This window comes from Macadamia integrifolia, chromosome 4, assembly GCF_013358625.1.
Source record: "Macadamia integrifolia cultivar HAES 741 chromosome 4, SCU_Mint_v3, whole genome shotgun sequence".
In the NCBI taxonomy this organism is placed as follows: domain Eukaryota; kingdom Viridiplantae; phylum Streptophyta; class Magnoliopsida; order Proteales; family Proteaceae; genus Macadamia; species Macadamia integrifolia.
The window spans coordinates 26,323,619-26,343,790 of record NC_056560.1 but is presented as its reverse complement, the minus strand read 5'-3'; the positions used below and the strand labels follow the sequence as shown (position 1 = coordinate 26,343,790).

Below are 20,172 nucleotides of genomic sequence, written 5' to 3'. Positions count from 1 at the left end.
CATAGAACATGGAAAACAACATTTGAGATGGAATCAGGTGGACAAAAAATGTCTTCTTTTGGCATTCACTTCAATAGATACTAATGAATCACTTAACCAATTAATAGACCCTTTTGAATGCTTTCTAGAGAAGACAACAGGGTTGGAGATACACTTCCTTGAAACCTAGTATTTAAGTTTCATTTATTTTCAAATTATGATAGAAATGATACATATGTCTCCTAGGAGTGAACCCTCAATTATACAAAAATAATAATAGAAGAACAAGAAAGATAAATAGATGGGGGAGGAGGAACATTTAGGATCAATAATAAACAAGATTGGGGTCCATATTTATTCAAGAGATAGAAACAGACACAAGCAATAGTATGATCAAAACTTTGTGATGGTTTCATTCTTGGGATACCAATATCTGTTGTAGAACCATAATGAATCAGCTTCGACAGCATATCCATCTTGATTACGGTTCCAACTGAAGTACGCATGAGTATGATTCTTAATAGAAAATATGGCATGACCAAAGCTAGCTTCTCGATATGCAGAATAACTTGGTTGTGGCTGTGTGAACCTGTATAATTTATAAAGAATAGAAAAGGAAAAATATAATATTAATCATAAGAATACTTAAAATTTAATGAAAAATAGAAAAAAAATTCTAACAGAAACAAGTTGTTATATTAATCTTACACGCTTGCCAATCCTTCTATATTTCCTCCATCGCCAACGGTTACGTATACAGGTGCAAATTGGTTAGGTACTGGGGTGCACAACGCATTTGTTATGTTGTACGCAATGTTTGATATGCGATACTGTAATTAGGGCACATCCATCAGTTTTGATCAATAATGAGTACAAATAAAAGGTAATAAAATTAACAAGCCAAGAGTGTATTCTGAATCAAAATATTCAAAGAAGGGCTAATTGAAAAATTAAGGATCACCCAACAAAGGGAGAGGATTGGCACTTACAGATCTTTCATACGCGTGAACATGACCGGCAAATATAGCATCAACTTTGTATTGTACAGCCAGTGCCTCAAACTGCACTCGCATAGTTTCCCCCTCCATGTAATGAGTAACATCACTGTTATACCAAGGTGCATGCACAATAATAATTAACCAAGGTGTCTCAGTCCTGTTAACCTTGGCCAATTCTGTTGTAAGCCAAACGAATTGAGGGGTAGATCTCCCTAAGAAAAAAATTGAAAATGGTATTAATATGAGATATCTAACACAAGTAAGTTACTACTTTAATGAGTTTAGATTGGACTCAAGGGAGAAATTTCTTGCTGTTCACATTTCAAATAAATGCAAAGCATAGTATCCATTTTAATGACACTTTGTAATTTAGTAGCTTTACCATAAGCTGAATATGACGCTAGGACGATAATGTGTGCTGAAGCTCGCTTAATTGCGTAAAAAAATGGTTCAGTACTCCCGGATGCATTATATGGTGTGTGATAACGGCTTGAAAAAGGTTTAAAAGGTATTGGTTCACCCTACAACAAAGTCACCATTCTTAGCTCTTTTTTTCTTTTGGTGAATGAAAAATATATTAAAAACAAATAAAAACCAGACACAACAGACAAAGCCTAACCGAATAAAACAAGACCAAAGGCTCTATTCATCAGAAAACAGTCCAATAGGCATGGGACAAAACAAACCAGCCTTAGGAAAGGAACATGCTAGGAAACCAAGAGGGGAGAAAGAAACAAGCAAAGAAGACGGAGGAACCACCATTATTAACTCAATTCATAGACCCAAGCATAATTGTTTCTTTCTCATTCAAATTAGTTCTTATAACATCAAATCATCATCAGTGAAGAGATTCTCCCTTCACCAAAGGTGAAGAAAACCTAAATCCATTGTTGCATTTAGGATTGAGAGTCTAGTGGATTTTATATGTTGATCAAGGCTTCAATCAAAATACTTGAACTATATAATCTCTCAAAAAAATTTCACCTAAAAAAAAAATATATCTCTTAAAAGTAATGTAGTTCATGATGGTTTAATGAATATTAATTAGAGGTAGCAGCTTACAAGTTGAGGGGCAAAATCAATCTCGTGATTGCCAGCAGTCCAAATCCATGGTTGATAAGCAGCACTTTTTTCAATCATTCTACCATAAGTGTCCCACTTAACATTGTCATGATATGGCCAGTCATCTGCATAAGAAAGATCACCAAGATACAACACTGTCTCTCCTTTTAGTGGATCATTTATATAATGATTCAGTGTTGTGTTTGAGTCATAGGTTTGCCCAAGATCCCCTGCACACCCACCAACATATATACCATTCATCAGTCACACCCACACCTAGAGAGAGAGAGAGAGAGAGAGAGAGAGAGAGAGAGAGAACCTATGAGACCAAACGTGTAAGGAACATCAGGGCCAACTGGCGGTGGAGTTGTGAACCAGAACTGCCTTGTTGTGTTTCCAATCCCAACCTCATAATAGTACTTGGTGTTGTACTGCAACAATGAAGAGAAGAATTAGCCACTAAAGTTATCCAACTTTTTTACGCTAATTACTTGGGTCAAGGAAAATTTTTTTCCTTCAGCTATGTTTGGATGTCAAGAAAGGAAAAGAAAAGAAAACCCACATCCAAATTGAGGAGAGTGCAGTGATGGATGAAGCCTGAAGTATAGTTGTAGTATCTGTAGGTGAAGTAGTAGCCCTCTGCATTGTAAATCTTTGTGGTGTTCTCAGCCCAGTAAAGCACAGTGCTAGTGCCCGGTTCAACCGGAGTGATCCAAGATACAATCACTCCTTGCCCTACATAGTCTCCTTGAGTTATATGAACCTTGGAAAATAAAACTCACAATTTAGAAAAAAAGGTCAACCAGAAATTAATTAAGGAGAGGGGGGGGGGAATGTGTGATATTGAACAGTAAATATTTTATTTTATTTTATTATTATTATTTTTTAGGGTTCATGCCATTTTGGCTAAGTGCATTCAGTGACTCTATTTTATTGGTATATATATATATATATATTTGTTTTGTTTTTGGTAGGTGGATATGTGGGATTGACTTCTAGCACTAATATTGATACATATATTAACTAATTACATGCAGATATGATTGAATGCTTAAGGCTATGTTTGGTAGCCAAGAGAAGAAAAGAAAAGAAAAAAGAATTTAGAAAAGAAAAAATTTGAAATTGTGAGAAAATAAAAAATAAAAAATAAAAATTATGTATGTTTGATTACTATTAGAAGAGAAGAAAAGAAAAGAAAAGAAAAGAAAAGTTTTTGTATTTCTCATGTTTTCTTGTGTTTTTGGCAAGAATTTTTTTTGGGAGTAAAAGAAAACTGAATCTTCTCTTGGATCAAGACATGCCAAGCACAAAGAGAAATTCTTAAACAAAAAAATATTTTTATACTTTTTTCTTTTTTCTTTTTTTTCTAACACAGCCTAAATGGAATATTTTAAGTAGGAAACCAGCCATGTCCCATCATGCATCTACTTGGAATGTTTTCTATGATCATAGTGCTAGGTCAATATCTATAGTAATACCAATGACTTATTGTAGATACCATTTTTAAGTCATATTGGTTCATGGGTTGATAACAGCAAATTAAAATTTCTTCATGATTGTAAGAGAGAGAGAGAGAGAGAGAGAGAGAGAGAGAAGGGGCGGGGGGGTTGATCAATCTCCATGCAGTTAGGAAAAATAACTAAATAAGGAGGAAAGGAAGAAACTAAACCCAACCTGCTCAGGAGCATTAATATAGGCACACCACAGAGAGAGAGAGATTAAACCCTACCTGCTCAGGAGCATTATAGCCAGGAGGAATATAGAAGGCAGTGCTGTTGTATGGCATATCAATGGATGGAGCTACTGCTCTCACATAACTGCTAGTGGCTCCTCCATTGCACAACAAAGCTGAATTCAAGATCAAACCCACAACAACAAAGGTAGCAGTAAATGATGAGAACTCCCACTTCCCCATCTTCTCCATCTCTGCACCCAAACTTCCTCAATTCTGAGAATGAAAGAAAGCTTATTCATGGCAGATTTATAATCTCTTCCTCACATTGACTTTAGAAATATGCGGCGGATATTCACTGGTTTTATACTCTTGAAGAGGAGAAAGATACAAAAAATAAAAATAAAAAATTAGTAGAGAGAGAGAGAGAGAGAGATGGCATGTTACATTCCATTAGCATTAATATAGTTATCCAACTGTCCCTTACTGGTCATGCATGATGAATGACAAATCAGAGGTTTCATCTCTCAGGTCTAAATCACTTGTGTTTTAATTCTAAGGAAATCATTTTAAAAAGAATATTGTAAGGGCTAGCTGTTCTTTATTCTGTCCAAAGTCTCAACAATAGCTAGCAACTGCCTTGGTCTGTTCTAAATTTCTCTCATTGTTTTTGGAACTGTTTTTATACGAGTGATTCTATTTCGGAAATTGTTTGATTTTGGTTTGTGTAATTTTTTTGGATAAAATATAAATTAAATGGAATCGAAATTTTGAAATAGTTTAGGACATGTTTCAAGTTTGAAATTGAAATTGATTTCGCTCTTACTCTTTAATTTGTTCACAACCAAATGGATTTTTTTTTCTTAAAATATTTCAGATTAATGCAATCGAAACAATTTCAATTTTTTGACCAAAAATCTATTTGTTGACTATTTCATAATATGAATCCCTTAATCTGGCCAATATGCTAATATCATCACAACTCAGCATTGTCAGACCCATGGACCCTATAAAACAAGTTCTACTTTTTCAAACTAATCGATGTGGGATCATACGAATCGTAAACATGGCAGTCACCGGTGATAACGATACTAATAGATATTAGCTGTTTTGGGTCATATTGGGCTGATAAGTGATCAAAACATCAAATTTTCAACAAAAACATAGATTTCTATATTGTATTGGCCAATCCGTACTAATAATGTATTAGTATTGGTCACAGCTAATACTAATACAAATTGACTAATATGGCGATCCAATACCAACAATACCTAAAACCATGATAGTACGTCATAACTGACCTGTGGACCATCTTTAAGAGAAATAATTCATCCAATCAATACTCATATAGTATACTCAGGCAGTTTTCTTTGGAAAGATCCATCGATCCAAATTATGTCTTTTTTATTTAAGAGTTGGAATTACCATCACCCTTCTATATAGGAAGGATTTCTTATGTGAGATGTGCAAATAATGTTTTGTATAAATATCCCGCTCGGTCAGCAGCCTCGTTCTTGGCCACTAGCCTCGTAGGTACCTACTAGATCTCAAAGCTCATTTGGGTTCCCACTCTGCCAGCATCTTCATCGCTTCTAATCCCGTTTTCCTGCTCTCACACCAGTCTCCATCATGCTCTTCCTGGCTTGTTCCACCACCGCTTGGTCTCCTGCCATTCATCGCTAGCCCTACTTGGCCAGTGTCCCGATCTGCCTGGCTCGCTCAGCCTATGCCTATTTGTTGTCAGAAGCAAGGCAAGCAGTCGTGTGGCTACCAACTTTGCTCGGCTGGCAGCCGCTTCACCAATGCCCTCTGCAAGGCCCTCACTCAGAAGTCACCTCCACTAGGCCAGCGCCCTCCATGAGGCAGCTCCCCTTGCCAGTGATGCTACCTTGGCGGCTGGTTAGATGAAGAAAATAGATGTTTGTTAGGTTTTCCACAAATCCTAATTGAATTTGACTTGGTTACCCTTCAACGGGCTTCCTTGCTTGGTTTTAAGCCCATGTGGGCATTTGTACTGTACTGGACTAGTGGGTCTTGAAGCCCTTTGGGCCTTGGATGTTGAATAGGCTTCTTGACTCCTATCTTTTTCCCATTTTGGGCTTTCGTTACCCTCTTAGGGTTTGTTTCCTCTTTTAGGGTTGTAATCTCCCTCCCCCTTTTCTTTAATACATTTATTTTCTCACCCAGAAAAAAAAAATGTTTTATCTAAACATTAAGCTCTTGAGATTTTTGTGCATGTATGTGTGCGTAAGCTCACATGATAGGGCTACTTGCCAAGGCAACAAGAAAGGAGAAGCATAGGGAGAAGGATTAAATGATCAAATCCTTCAAGAATGATTCAAACGAATAGGTAAAAGAACTACTTAACTTTCTGGCTCCATTTGGTTGCAAGGGAAATTAAAGGAAAGGAAAGTTGAAATCAACATAAAAAATAAAGTCTTGTAATCAGTACCCCATTTGAGTATATCAGTAACTAGGGGTGTAAGTTTAGCCCTGACGATCCAAACCCGCCCTGAGCCCGAACCCTATCGAACCCGACTATGAGGACCAACCCGACCCGACCCAACCCAACCCAACCTTGTGTGGGGTTGGGCGAGGTCTGTGTTGAGGCATAAAAAACCCAGCCCAACCCTAACCTGCCCTGAGCCTAACCCTAATTATTATTGTATTTAACTAATAATGTTTTCTCACCCTAGTATACACTATACGACTATATAATGTACTTTTAAACCCTAGCTCCCTAACCCCTCTGTTCTTTCCAAATGCAAAAGTCACAGAAAGTAGAAATCCTTGAGGTCTTGAGTCTATAATTTTTTTTCTTTTTTTTTTTTTTTTTGAACATTCCACATATTGACAAGAAACAACTCCACCTGCTTAATATTTTGGATTGGGCTTGGCCCATTTAGAGATTTGACGATAATTCTCAACCTAGACTTCCATTGTGGCCAAGATTTAACGCAGCCCATAATGTCATTGCATCATGTTGTATGAATGAAGAAAGTAACTAAAACAGGATAAGGAAGCTTTCCTAAGCTTTTGAAAAACTAACAAGAGAACTTCATTAATAGAAGGGACCCTTTCTCTTTAGACTCTTAGCATATGCTAGCACTTTGAGAAATTTAAGCGGCGTAGGGTCACTTACAGTCAATGTTTTTTAGAGTTTGAAGGTAGCGGAGTAGTTTGAAGAATTGGAATCGGAATTGAATCATACTTATCCGTATGTGGTTCCACTAAGAAAACCAATTAGGGTCAACCCAACCCAACCCAACCCAGCCCAACCCTGAGCCCGAATGCCCAATAGGGTTGTGCCTGAGCATGAACCCGGTGGGGTTGGATTAGGGTTGGGTTGAGTTTTGGAAACCTAGGGTTGGGTTAGGGTTTTAAGAAACCCAGCCCAACCTGGCCCTGTTTCACCTTTATCAGTAACAGTAAATCATTCCATATTTGGCTATTAAATTTCACTTGTACTTATCCTCCAAAATATAAAATAAAAACTACATGTAAAATATATCATTACTAAATATGGTAAAAATTTAAATAATTTATATAATCATATGGGGTCACATGGCATAATGATTATAAAAGTTTTATTTTTTATCTTTGAAAATTTCACTTCCATTATCTTTAAATTTCCCTTGCAATCAAACATAGTCAATCCAATCAAGAAGCCACTTGCCGAGTAAATTTCCAGTGTCTTAATTATTGGCTTAGTGGCATCTCCAAGATATGGATAGCAACATCTACTTCTCGATTCTCAATGGTTACGAATCATAGAATCCTTGTAATCCATAATGACTCCTTTGTATAACAAAATACCCTTCGACGCTCAGTTGCGATTTAAACATGGTAGATCAGGTTGCCTCTTTTTTTTTTTTTTTTCTTGCCACCCATGATCACCCAGTTATATATTGCTTAACAAAACGATAAATTATATATTACTTTTGTCCACGCTAAACACAGATTAGCTCAATCTTGAAAAGTCAATTAAGATTTCCACCAAAAAAAAAAAAAGAAAAATCAGTTAAGATTTGAGGGCTTCGGCCTTGGTATCGTGGGTTCGACTCCCACCAGGCGCCTTTTTTTTTTCTTTTTGGAATTAAATATCATTCATGGGCTATGGCCCACAAAGTGTCTGACCGATCTAAGGCGATCTGTTCTGAATTCTAAATGGACCAAATTATGCTGGAAATATTGGAAAAAGTGGAATGCTCAAAATGATCAAAAAACATTTGTTTTTTAAGTTTAAAATTTTCACTTCTTTTCTCTTTAAGTTTTCTTAACAACCAAACAAATCCATAAGAAAAAATGAAAAAATATTTTATATTTTAAATTCTACACATGATCTATCCATATCATGCGCCCTTTCTATTAAAGAGTTGGAATTATCATCACACTTCCATGTACGAAGAAATTATGTGGGATGTGTATGTACGGAAGACATATTCAGTTTAGCTTCATCCATAGAAATGGAGGATGATGCAATGTTTTGAAATAGTTGTTTTGTATGGAAACATTTGAGTACTAGTGGGAAAATAGTGGCTTAATAGAAAGAAAGCTACCAGATAATCTGTACATGCATTAAGACAGGGTGGATGCAGAAAAGATTGCATTACCCTACACTAATGATGCTCAAGCATGCCTTCCCATTGGATGTGGGTGTTGATGTATACATATGCTATCACGTAGTGTTTTCTTGCCCTTGAAGATATTATCATTCGTACCCATTTGGTTATTAGAGTGTGATTAAATGCCAGTGTGTTTAACATTTTGACAAAGGATATATATTTATATATATCATACTACTATATAGAAGTACGTACTCCCTGTCTTTGGTATACTTTTTTAAAATGACCAAAAAACCATTTACATCTACCAAAAAAAAATTCCCAAATGACCAAAAAACACATGAAAAAATCCCCAAATGACCAAAATCCCCTTAAAATTGAATATGAAACAAATATCATAATAAACTCTCTTTAATTCTCTCTCTCTCTCTCTCTCTCTCTCTCTCTCTCTCTCTCTCTAAACGTGGAGGAGAAAGGGAGAGAGTGGAATATTAAAAGGCATATAATTACAAACCCTAAACCCACTCATCATCTCACCCCTAAAAATGGAAGATAAATCAAATAATAATAATAAACTCTATAATCTCACTCTCTCCCTCTCTAAACGTGGAGGAGAAAGGGGGAGAGTAGAGAGAGAAATAGAGAGAATTATGGTGAATGGGGATGGAATGAACAATTATGGAGAGAGATATACCAACAAAAAAAGAAGTTAATAATAATAAATTCTCCATAATTCTCTATTTCTCTCTCTCTCTTTCTCTCTCTCTCTCTCTCAACGTGGAGGAGAAAGGGGGAGAATGGAGTATTAAAAAGGTATATAATTATAATTATTAACTATTGAAATGTCATATAATTATAAACCAAACAAATGCATTATTATTCCTCCTTAAATCTCTCTCTCTCTCTCACTCATTGTCTTTGGAAAAAACGTGGAGCACAATGGGGGAGATTCTCCATAGAGACAATAAATAATTATGGAGACATTAAAAATGTAAGTATGGAGAGAGATATACAAAAAAAAAAATGGCTCCTAAAATCTCTCATTCCATTCCTTAAAAAAACTAAACATGGAGGAAGGGGTATATTCTCTCTTTAATTCTCTTTCTCTCACTCATCTCTCTAAACGTGGAGGAGAGAAGGGTGTAGTAATCATTAATTATAATTATTACATATTAAAGGGATAAAAAAAATAACCACAAAATTATAGTATGGAGAATTATGGAGAGATTTATTGCGCTATTATAATTATAAGCCAAACAAATGCACTATTATTCCTCCTTAAATCTCTCTCTCTCTCTCTCACTCATCCTTTTTGGAAAAAAAACATTGAGCACAATGGGGGGAGATTCTCCAGAGAATTATGGAGAATAGGGAGGGAATAAATAATTATAGACATATTAAAAAGGTAAATATTTTGAGAGATATACCAACAAAAAAAAATAAAATAAAACGACTCCTAAAATCTCTCCTTCCATCCCTTACAAAATCTAAATATGAAGGAATGAGTATTTTCTCTCTATAATTATCTTTCTCTCACTCATCTCTCTGAATGTGGAGGAGAAAGGGGTGGAGTAATCATCAATTAAAATTATTACGTATTACAAGGATAAAAAAATAGCCACAAAATTATAGTCACATAATTATGGACAGATTTATTGCATAAAAATGGTATCTTTCAATCAACTTTCATCGACTTTACAAGTTTTTATGCAATAGAATCATCACTTATATATACCACAGAGAGGACAAAAAATCAACTACAATATCCCACGACTTCTCAATTTTCTGTCTGTTACAACAATAGTTCAGAATATTTCAAATTCCTATTTCTTTTTCTATTACAGTAGTACAAAAGTTCTCAACTTCAGCTTATTTTTCTCTCGGATCACTGGCACTGCATTTCTCAATTTCAGATACTTCACATTCACAAGGTAGAATTATAATTCATTTAATCTGCAAGATAGAGCTCAGGTGGAGAAGTTATTGCATTATATTATGAAAAAATCTCCACAGAATGCGGAAAGCAAGCATGTTTTCATGTACACCGCTTTGACTTGATCAGAGATTAGTTTTTTCTTAATCAATCTCCATGGTTTGTAATATTATGGTTTATTAGTATTATTGTTATATGCTATGAGAGAATTATTTGTGAAATTGATGCCATTCTCAAGACCTCCGTAGAGAAAGACGAGACATATGTTTTTTATGTTTCATGTTCCCATCTCCTTTCTATTATGGGAATTGCACTATTTAGTCTGGATTTTTTCTCTTGTATTCAGAATAATTATGTTTAATTTTGTTTTTAGAAAAAACAAACTTTGAAAAATCAGCTCACCAACCTTTTCAAAACTTACTTCAAATGGATTGACCCAATAATCTTGTCTTAAGAAAATGTTTAATTAGGAGACTACCACCACGTGCATTTGCACGTGTATTTTTACTAGTATATATATATATATATATGAAAGTAAAGCACAATCAGATTTGGAGAAAGCAATTGTAGTTGATGCCGTTGAATTGGAACCTCAACTACAAAATGGGAATGTTGAGACACAATAATTAGCAGATGAGAACTTGCATATTGTCCAGAAATGTTTCGAAATGAAACGAGAAGTACCAAAGAATCCAAAGCTACTCCATAATGAAAAACCCACACCCGAAAGGATACATCTATCACCAAGCATGGTAAGAAAGATGATAAAATGAGGTATCTACAAGTATGTATCTAGCCTTAAGTTTCGTGCATGTTTGTTAGAGTATTTAGTCTTCTATTCTAATTATATTTGTTACCCATGTTTCCTAACATTTGTTTTGTAGAGCCTAGTGGAAAGTAATGTTTTTTTTTTGTGATCAACATTTTAGTACCATAGCATTTGTTTATATCAAAACACCAATCAAATGAGAATACTGGTTTTTAACTGGACTGATCCAGATGTCTTAACTCTTTTCTTTGATCGTAACTATATTGATAGCTCCTAGACCCTGATCTAGGTGGTAACTCTTTCTTCAGCCTCTCAAGTAGAAGCTTCAAGGTCAGAATGGTAGATCATATTCCCTCCTGGAGTTGCCTATGATGAAGCACTTGGAGAAATCAACCCTAGTCCCCATGTAAACGCATAGGTCATGGAAGGGCAAAGAAGAGACACTCAAGATGATGAAACCACATCTAAGGTAGAAACTTTATTGAGTTTCGGTTACTCTGCACAGACGTTCACCTTCACGTAAGGATCAGGTGTTAACATATGTTACTCGACCTCTGGCATTGCCGTTAGTAGAGAACAGGAAAAAAATTGCTTAAGGTTCCACCTTCGTCATGGCCATCAACAAAAACCTCAGTGATAAGAGCTTAAGCTCAAGTACATCACCTAAAAATCATACATCAAATCTATATCTCGGTCTCTCCTAAAGATCCCAGATGACATCTTCAAGGACAAAAATAGAGCTAAAAGCCACCATTGGCGAAGATCTTTCTACCATTGTCCAAGGGTAAACCCTTTTTCTAAAAAAAATTTAAGTGAAAGATTTATTGGTTTGCACAATTAACATAACTTTACCCGATATATGCACCTAGTTGTGCCACAAGGGTGATGGAGTATGTCTTATTTGGCCATGCACTTTAGTAGGTACTAGAGAAGCACTCCAATCCAAGGCATTTTCAACACTTTCTAGAGAAGACAGTAGGGATGTAGATACAATTCCTTGACAAATCAATAATTAAGTTCCATTCATTTTCAAATTAGGAAAAAAAAATGATGTCTCCAAGGAGTGAACCCTCAATTATACAAAAAAATTTAGACCAAGAAAGCTAAATACAAGGGGGAGAAGGAACATTTAGTATCAATAGCAGATGAGATTGGGGTCCATATTTATTCAAGTGATGGAAACAGATAAGCACTCTATCATCAAAATGTTGTAGCGGTTTCATTGATGGGATAAAAGTATCTGTTGTAGAACCACAATGAATCAGCTTCGACAGCACAGCCATCTTGATTACGGTTCCAACTGAAGTAAGCATGAGTCTGATTCTTAATAGAAAACATGGCATGACCAAAGCTAGCCTCTCGATATGTAGAATAACTTGGTTGTGGCTGTGTGAAGCTGAATAATTGATCAAAAACAGAAAAGGAAAAGCATAACATTAATCATGGAAATACTTAAAATTTAATGAAAAATAGAAAAAAAATTCTAACAGAAACAAGTTGTTATATTAATCTTACACGCTTGCCAATCCTTCTATATCGCCAACGGTTATGTATACAGGTGCAAATTGGTTAGGTACTGGGGTGCACAGCGCATTTGTTATGTTGTACGCAATGTTTGATATGCAATACTGCAATGCACATCCATCAGTTTTGAGCAATAATGAGTACCGAAAATAGTCATTTGTCATAGAAAAATGGTGTGTAGCAGTATAGAAAATACAGTTTTCATTATAGAGATCATGAGAAGCTTCAACCAATAACTTCCATAGATTATAAATAAACATCTAATCTCAATTTTCTAAGTGTAAAAACCTAAATTTAAGGACAGATCTTTATTTAAAATAAAAAGGGGGGGGGGGTGTACCCAGTGCACCAGGCTCCCACCACTGCGGGGTTGGGGGAGGGTTAAAATGTACACAACCTTACCTCCGCTTTGTGTAGAGACTGTTTTCCAACTCCAATGTGCAACCATCGCAATGGAGCAACCTTACTGTTGCACTAAGGTCCGCCCTCTAAGGACAGAACTTTAAATTCGAGGAAAATATTCCAGCTAGAAATCATTCCACACAAAAGACCTAGTAATGCTATGACGTATATTCTTTAGTTTGTGCTTTCCTGAGTTCATGGTGGATAAGATAAGTTATGGTCAAATGAAGGGAAATTATTATTTTTCTTTGTGCACCTTCTAGGCTTCATACAGCGGAGCGTTTTGTTTTAATGTGATTATTCGTCTTGGGTTTGGGATAAGGCATATCCTCCCCCCCCCCCCAATTTAATTATTGATTAATAAAATTTGAAAGGCTACTAGGGCTAAAAAGAAATTATGATCCCAGAAAGTATTATTTTGTCATATAATGGTGGGCAAAAATTCCGATTTTATATTACTATAAGAGCAATCATCAATCATAGAAACTAAACAATACGTTGCTTAATAATCAAAGATTGAAATTAGCAATTTAACAAACTCAGCCTATCCCAACTTAATGGGGTCAGCTACATGCATCCATGCAAAAACAAAAAAGGAGTTAAGATGATTAATTATCAAAGATTGACACTAGCAAGAATTTAAGATGGACTAAACAATTTGTTGCATAATCTTCCATATGACATGTTGGATGCAGCCTCAATAATGTGGACACTAAGATAAGTTTATCTACATTGATCATGAAGTGGCAATATCCGTACTAATAAAAATTATAACAATAGATAAATCAAGAGTGCATTCTGTATCAAAATATTCAAAGTAAGAGCTAAATGAAAAATTAAGGACCACCCAACCAAGGGGAGAAAATTGGCACTTACAGATCTCTCATATGCATGAACATGAACAGCAAATATAGCATCAACTTTGTATTTTACTGCCATTGCCTCAAACTGTACTCGCATAGTTTCCCCCTCCATATAATGAGTAACGTCACTGTTATACCAAGGGGCGTGCACAATAATAATTAACCAAGGCGTATGAGTCCTGTTAACGCTGGCCAATTCTGTCGCAAGCCAGGTGTATTGAGGGGTATATAACCTTTAAAAATGTGGAAAAAAGGTATGTATTAATATGAGTTGTCACACACAATTAAATTACTCTTTAGATGAGTTTAGATTTTGAACTGAAGTGATAAATTTCTAGCTCTTCGCATTTCAAATGTGCATACTTAGCATGGTATCCATTTTGATACTTTGTAATTTGGTATCTTTACGTACCATAAGCTGAATACGATGCTAGGAGGATAATGTGTGCAGAAGCTCGCTTAATTGCATAAAAAAATGGTTCAGTACTTCCGGATGCATTATATGGCGTGTGATAGCGGCTTGACAAGGGCTTAAAAGGTACTGGTTCACCCTGCAACAAAGTCATTATTATTAGCTTAAATCATATGCCAAAGCATTGTTTCTTATTTATTGAAATTAGTTCATATAACGTCAAATCATCATCGGTAAAGAAATTCTCTTTTCACCTACAGAGAAGAAAAACTAAATCCATTGATCACCTCTCTTAAAAGCAGTGAATTGATGATGCATTAATTAGAGGTAGCTTACCAATTGAGGTGCAAAATCAATCTCGTGATTTCTAGCAGTCCATATCCATGGTTGATAAGCAGCACTTTTTTCAATAAGTCTGCCATAAGTGTCCCACTTAACATTGTCATGATATGGCCAGTCATCTGCATAAGAAAGATCACCAAGATACAGCACAGTCTCTCCCTTTAGTGGATCGTTTATATAATGAGTCAAGTGTTGTATTTGAGTCATACGTCTGCCCAAGATCCCCTGCACCCACCAACAAATATACAATTCATCAGTTTCTAATGTGATCTAAATAACATATACACACAGAGATAATACAGGAGTACCTATGAGACCAAATGTGTAAGGAACATCAGGGCCAACTGGAGGTGGAGTTGTGAACCAGAACTGCCGTGTGGTGTTTCCAATCCCAACCTCACAGTAGTACACGGTGTTGTACTACAAAAATATTGAAGAGAAGAATCAACCACTAAGGTTATCTGACTTTTTTAAGCTAATTACTTTTTTTCCCGAGGTAGTAAAAATACATTGATATTTCTGAGGAAAAAGAAGGGGTCAAAATTTATTGAAATCCAAGAAAACCCACATCCAAATTGAGGAGAGTACAATGATGGATGAAGCCTGAAGTATAGTTGTAGTATCTTTAAGTTAAGTAGTAGCCCTCTGCAGTGTAAATCTTTGTGTTGTTCTCAACCCAGTAAAGCACCGTGCTAGTGCCTGGTTCAACGGGAGTGATCCAAGATACAATCACTCCTTGCCCTATATAGTCTCCTTGAGTTATATGAACCTTGCAGAACAAAATTCACAATTTAGAAAACAGAGTACAATTCTTAAACTAATGTTAAAATACGGAATAAAAAAGAAACAAATGTAATATTTGAAAATCACTTAAACAATGCAATCACTCTTTGGGGGGGAAAAATTAGCCAGATATTTAAGAAAAAAAGGGGGGGGGGGGGATGGGGTGAGGTGTGACATTGAAGAAGTCAAAAAAAAAAAAATTTTTTTTGAGGGTTCATGCCATTTTGGCCAAGTGCAATTCACTGAACCATAACCCAAACAAGAAATAAATAATATATACTGATTTGTTGTTGATTCTTGGATGGGATTGTATTCTGGCACTAATGGTGAGAAATTAACTAACTACAAGCAGATATGCTTGAATGCTAAATTGGCTTATGTAATTAGGAAACCAGACATACCTTGAAATGTTTTCTCCCTAATCAATATCTAGTGAAATACACCAATTGAAGATACCATTTGTAAGGTTATAGGTTGATACCAAAAAAAAATTCTGCCCCTATCAAAGCTGCTCTGAATTAAATATGCAGATAAGACTTTTCTACAGATTCTAGCTACAAGGTTTCTTTGTTTAATTGGTTGCATGGCCTCCATATTACATCATTTCTTCTTAAGTTCAACCACTGATTATATTAATCTATCAAATGTATTAAATTACAGGTTTTGTTTTAGGAATTTCCATGTGGCAAAATGTATGAAAAAGAGCTTGTTAGGGCATGATAAGCATTGATCTCACCAATTTAACAATGTAATCACGCACGCCCACTCTTTTTTTTTTTTTTTTTTTTTAATTCGGTGTCTAATCTAGAAGGGTGGGGAAGGCAAGGGCCAGGAGGTTTGAACTTGAGACCTCCTAATGAGCTTGGGCGTAGCACATCACACTTCGCCAACTGATCTAAGCAGTTATCCTTAAGGCCCCATGGGAATGGAATGGAACAGCACATTAACCTGCTCCACAGCCATAATCCTAAGTCCTTTAAGGATACCAATTCCATTGGCAACACACACATACACAACTACACAAGGGGAATCTGTGCTTGGTTGGGTTCCAACTCCAACCGAAGTGTAGTTGGAAAGCATTTAAATTAAAGCGAATGGTTGAGAGAAAGAGGCTCTTAAATTTAACATGTAACCCATTCAGGTATTTCCTCATCCATCTAATGGGCAGTATAACTAAATGACTAGTAAGGCACAAAGACTACTAAAAGGAAATTAAAATGAGTAAGAGTGCTTGAGAACAATAACTAAATAAGGAAACAAAGAAATTAAAAACCACCTGCTCAGGAGCATTATAGCCAGGAGGAATATAGAAGGCAGTACTGTTGTATGGCATATCAATAGATGAAGCTACTGCTCTCACATAACTGCTAGTGACTCCTCCATTGCACAACAAAGCTGAACAACAAAGCTGAATTCAATATTAAACCCACAACAACAAAGGTAGCAGTGAATGATGAGAACTCCCACTTCCCCATCTTCTCCATCTCTGCACCCAAATTTCCTCAATTCTGAGAATGAAAGCTTATTCATGGCAGATTTATAATCACACCCTCAAATAGATTTCAGAGTATGCGGCGGATATTCACTGGTTTGATGTTGTTGAAGAGGAAAAATAAAATATTTGAAGAGAAAAGGAGAGAGATTGGCATGTAACACTCCATTAGTCGCTGATCATGCGTGATGAATGACATCAACCCATTTGTCTATATGCCAGCTTTCATGGAGTTCCTTCCTGTGTTTGAATTTTGAAGACAAGGGTTTCATCTCTCAATATCTAAATCACTTCTGTTCTACTTGAAATGATTTTAAAAGAATGTGGGCAATTTCTATTGAGGTTTCCGTAGTCTGCTCAAAGTCTTAGGGTCCGTTTGATAACGTTTCTGCCGTTTCTGTTTCAAGAAACGGCAGAAACAGAAATTGTTGTTTCTGGAAACAGAAATTGCTGTTTCTGGAAACAGAAATTGCTGTTTCTGGAAACAGAAACAGGTAAGAAGGGTGTTTGATAAGAAGGGTGAGGTTTCAAGACCCACGAGTCCCCCACAACACCAACAAGCTCACCATCTGCGCTTCCACCGCAGCTGAGCAAACCGTATGATCGTGTCCCGGTGGTTGCCAAAACTCAGGAGGTTCGCCATAAGACATCACAGAATCCGGTAAACTAATCGATTCCTTGCATCGTTCCTCACTGGAATTCGACGAAAGTTCACGACTTTGCGAATACCCTGTACCCTTTTCAACTAAATCTCCTCGTAAAGAAACCATTTTGAACTTATCCAAATGATTGGGCATCCTGGTCCAGAAATCGTCCCACTTTCTTCTATAACTGCGATGAAATCCCAATAATATATTCCGGGAAAATGCCCTCGAAGCTACATCTTTGAAAATTTTTGACCTCAAAGCAACAGCAACAGCAGCAGCAGCCGCCATGGCTCTGCTTCTTTCGTTCCCCAACTAAAATCCACCAACAAGAAAGCTTTTTCCTTTTCAACCCCTTATCAGTACTGGCCCATACGTGAAGTAAAACGAAAAGGATTTGCGGAATTGAAGAAAAACTCTGATGGGTAACCCTTGACTCTGTGATTACAGGCTTGACCAAGCAGATTTATTCACGGTGGATGAGGAGAGAGACGGGTCTTACAAGAAGGACGAGATGGATCAGGAAGAACTGCTGATTGGGTCTCTGGGAAGAGGAAAGGAAACGGGGGTTTCTGTGGGTAGAGGCGATGAGAGGAGGTGTGGAGAGAAGAAACGAGATGGATCAGGAAGAACTGCTGATTGGGTCTCTGGGAAGAGGAAAGGAAACGGGGGTTTCTGTGAAGGAGGTGGCATGGTGGGTTCAGAGGGAGGAGGTGAGGGTTCAGGTAGAGGAGGAGGCAGCGGAGGAGGGTTCAACAGGGAAAGGACGAAGGAGAAGGGTCTGTAGTTGCAGAGCTCCCTTCGAATGAACAGCATAAATTCCCGTTGGTTCGTTGTTGGTTCGTAGGTCATCGATTTTTTGTGCCCATTTTTTGTTTCGAGAAATGAGCGAAACAAGTAAAACTTGTTTCGTCATTCATGTTTCTTGAAGCATAAATTGTTATAAATTTCAATTTATGTTTCAAGAAACAAGTGGAACAGAACATTTTTACCAAACAGTATTTATGTCGTTTCTGTGTTTCTGAGAACAAGAAAACACAGAAACACGTTTCTGGTTACGTTATCAAACGGGCCCTTAATAGCACCTACCCTGGTTCCTTCTAAATTTCTGTTTCCATAACAAGCTTATTGTGTAACTACAAAGGAGGGAGAAACGGAACGCCGCCTTGGAGAGGAACAGGGCAAGGAAACTTGTGAGTGTGTGCCCACGTGGTGTTGGCTTCCTAAGAAGAATGATGAAAGAAAATAATGGAATATGTAATTTGAAAGCATGTAGGTGTGAAAAGATAGTGCTGAAGATGTTTGCGGGTGTTAGGGTGAGGGTGTAACGATGAGGTAGCATTCTTTTATCCAAACTAATTTTTAATAGGGTGAAATTTGGTGAGAAATAATAGGATTGAATGTCGGGTGGAATTCTATGGGAAATAAAGGAAATAAGAGAAAGAGAAAGATATGACACCAAAGCAGTTTTTCCTTGACTGATGCCAATTGGTAAGATTTTAGAAATGAATGGAATGGGAAAAAGTTGAATGTCGTATAACAACAATAATTGTATTTAATAGATCTTGTATAATAAGTTTCTCATCCTACTTATCCAAAGACTCATGTTTATGATAGTTTGTAGGAAACAAGTACAAGTTTTCCACATTTCTTTTATATTTTTCACTTTTTCCCATCAAACAAACAAGGCCTTAAATGGTACCTAAATAATGGAATGTTTAATTTTGGAAGAAAGAACATTACCAGGTGTACCAAAGCCCAAACACAACGGATGCGAAAAGATCGTGCCGAAGATGTTCGCGAGTGTTGAGTGTACATGCTCGATCAGGTAACACCATAGTAATCTTTTACCCAATGTAATTTTTAATGGAGTGGAATTGAATGTGAAATAATAGAAATGAAGGTGGGGTAGGATTTTATGGGGAAAAAAAAAGGAAAAAATATGAAGAGAAAGACAAAAAAACAATTTCTCTATTAATAGTGCCAATTGGTAGGACACTAGAAGTGACCAGGGTGGGAAAAATTTGAGTGTCACATCAATCGACAACAATAATTGTGTTTAAATAACTTATCTAAGTAAGTTTTCCACCCCCACTTATCCTAATACTCCTCATATTTATTGAAGTTCATAGGAAACAAGTATAAGTTTCCCACCCCCTTTTTACTTTTTCCATTTTTCTTTGTCAAGCAAACAAGATCTTAAGTGGTATTTAAATATCAACTACATGGCAAAGCAGGTGAATCCTAAAATTTGTTGATATGGGCTAAGCCAAATTGGAATGATGTTGTAAACATTATATACTTAAAGAAGCCCAAATGCCCAACATTCGGGCTTTGGGCTCGTTGGATCAACAGAAAAGTCAATGAGATAGAGGGATATGTGTGTGAAATTGGTCAAATTGATTGGAAAAGAGTGTCCATTAACATGTGTGTTTATGCATTTGATGGAGACAGGGAACTTTATATATGCGTTTTGGTGAAAGTATCTCTCCACATTGGGTGAAGGAAAAATACAATCATCTAGAATCATTATTACTCTCCCTTTTATTATAAAAAGTTGATAATATTCTATATTCCCCAATGTTCTTTCCACGTCATCCAAGGCCCTCAACGAAGGAATACCTGTTTTACCATTGGTGAAGAAAAGCTTAGTCATGTATTTTTATGACTAGTGAGAAAAATGATATGTCATTGTCTATCAATATAAGCTTTCCTTGAAAAAGGTCTACAAA

The 20,172-nt window shown here is 36.3% G+C and overlaps 1 protein-coding gene and 1 pseudogene across 1 annotated transcript; both read right to left on the bottom strand.

Moving 5' to 3' along the window:
- Window positions 1-337: 337 nt before the first annotated feature.
- Window positions 338-4,146, bottom strand: LOC122077437 (purple acid phosphatase-like). Its single transcript, XM_042643382.1, has 8 exons — window positions 3,769-4,146; window positions 2,602-2,802; window positions 2,359-2,470; window positions 2,040-2,269; window positions 1,360-1,498; window positions 969-1,189; window positions 688-809; window positions 338-568 (listed from the first exon to the last, which is right to left on the bottom strand). Exons 1-8 carry the CDS (start codon window positions 3,961-3,963, stop codon window positions 373-375), a joined length of 1,416 nt encoding a protein of 471 aa, XP_042499316.1. The 5' UTR covers window positions 3,964-4,146; the 3' UTR covers window positions 338-372.
- Window positions 4,147-11,975: 7,829 nt separating this feature from the next.
- Window positions 11,976-17,158, bottom strand: LOC122076173 (annotated as a pseudogene).
- Window positions 17,159-20,172: the final 3,014 nt, after the last annotated feature.

Excerpts from the sequence above, each read along its gene's own strand:
- LOC122077437 (XM_042643382.1), bottom strand. The coding sequence starts at position 3,963 with ATGGAGAAGATGGGGAAGTGGGAGTTCTCATCATTTACTGCTACCTTT. Across the intron at positions 2,270-2,358 it reads TTACACGTTTGGTCTCATAG|GGGATCTTGGGCAAACCTAT; the intron begins GTTCTCTCTCTC and ends GTGGGTGTGCAG. Across the intron at positions 1,499-2,039 it reads TTGATTTTGCCCCTCAACTT|GGTGAACCAATACCTTTTAA; the intron begins GTAAGCTGCTAC and ends ACTTTGTTGTAG.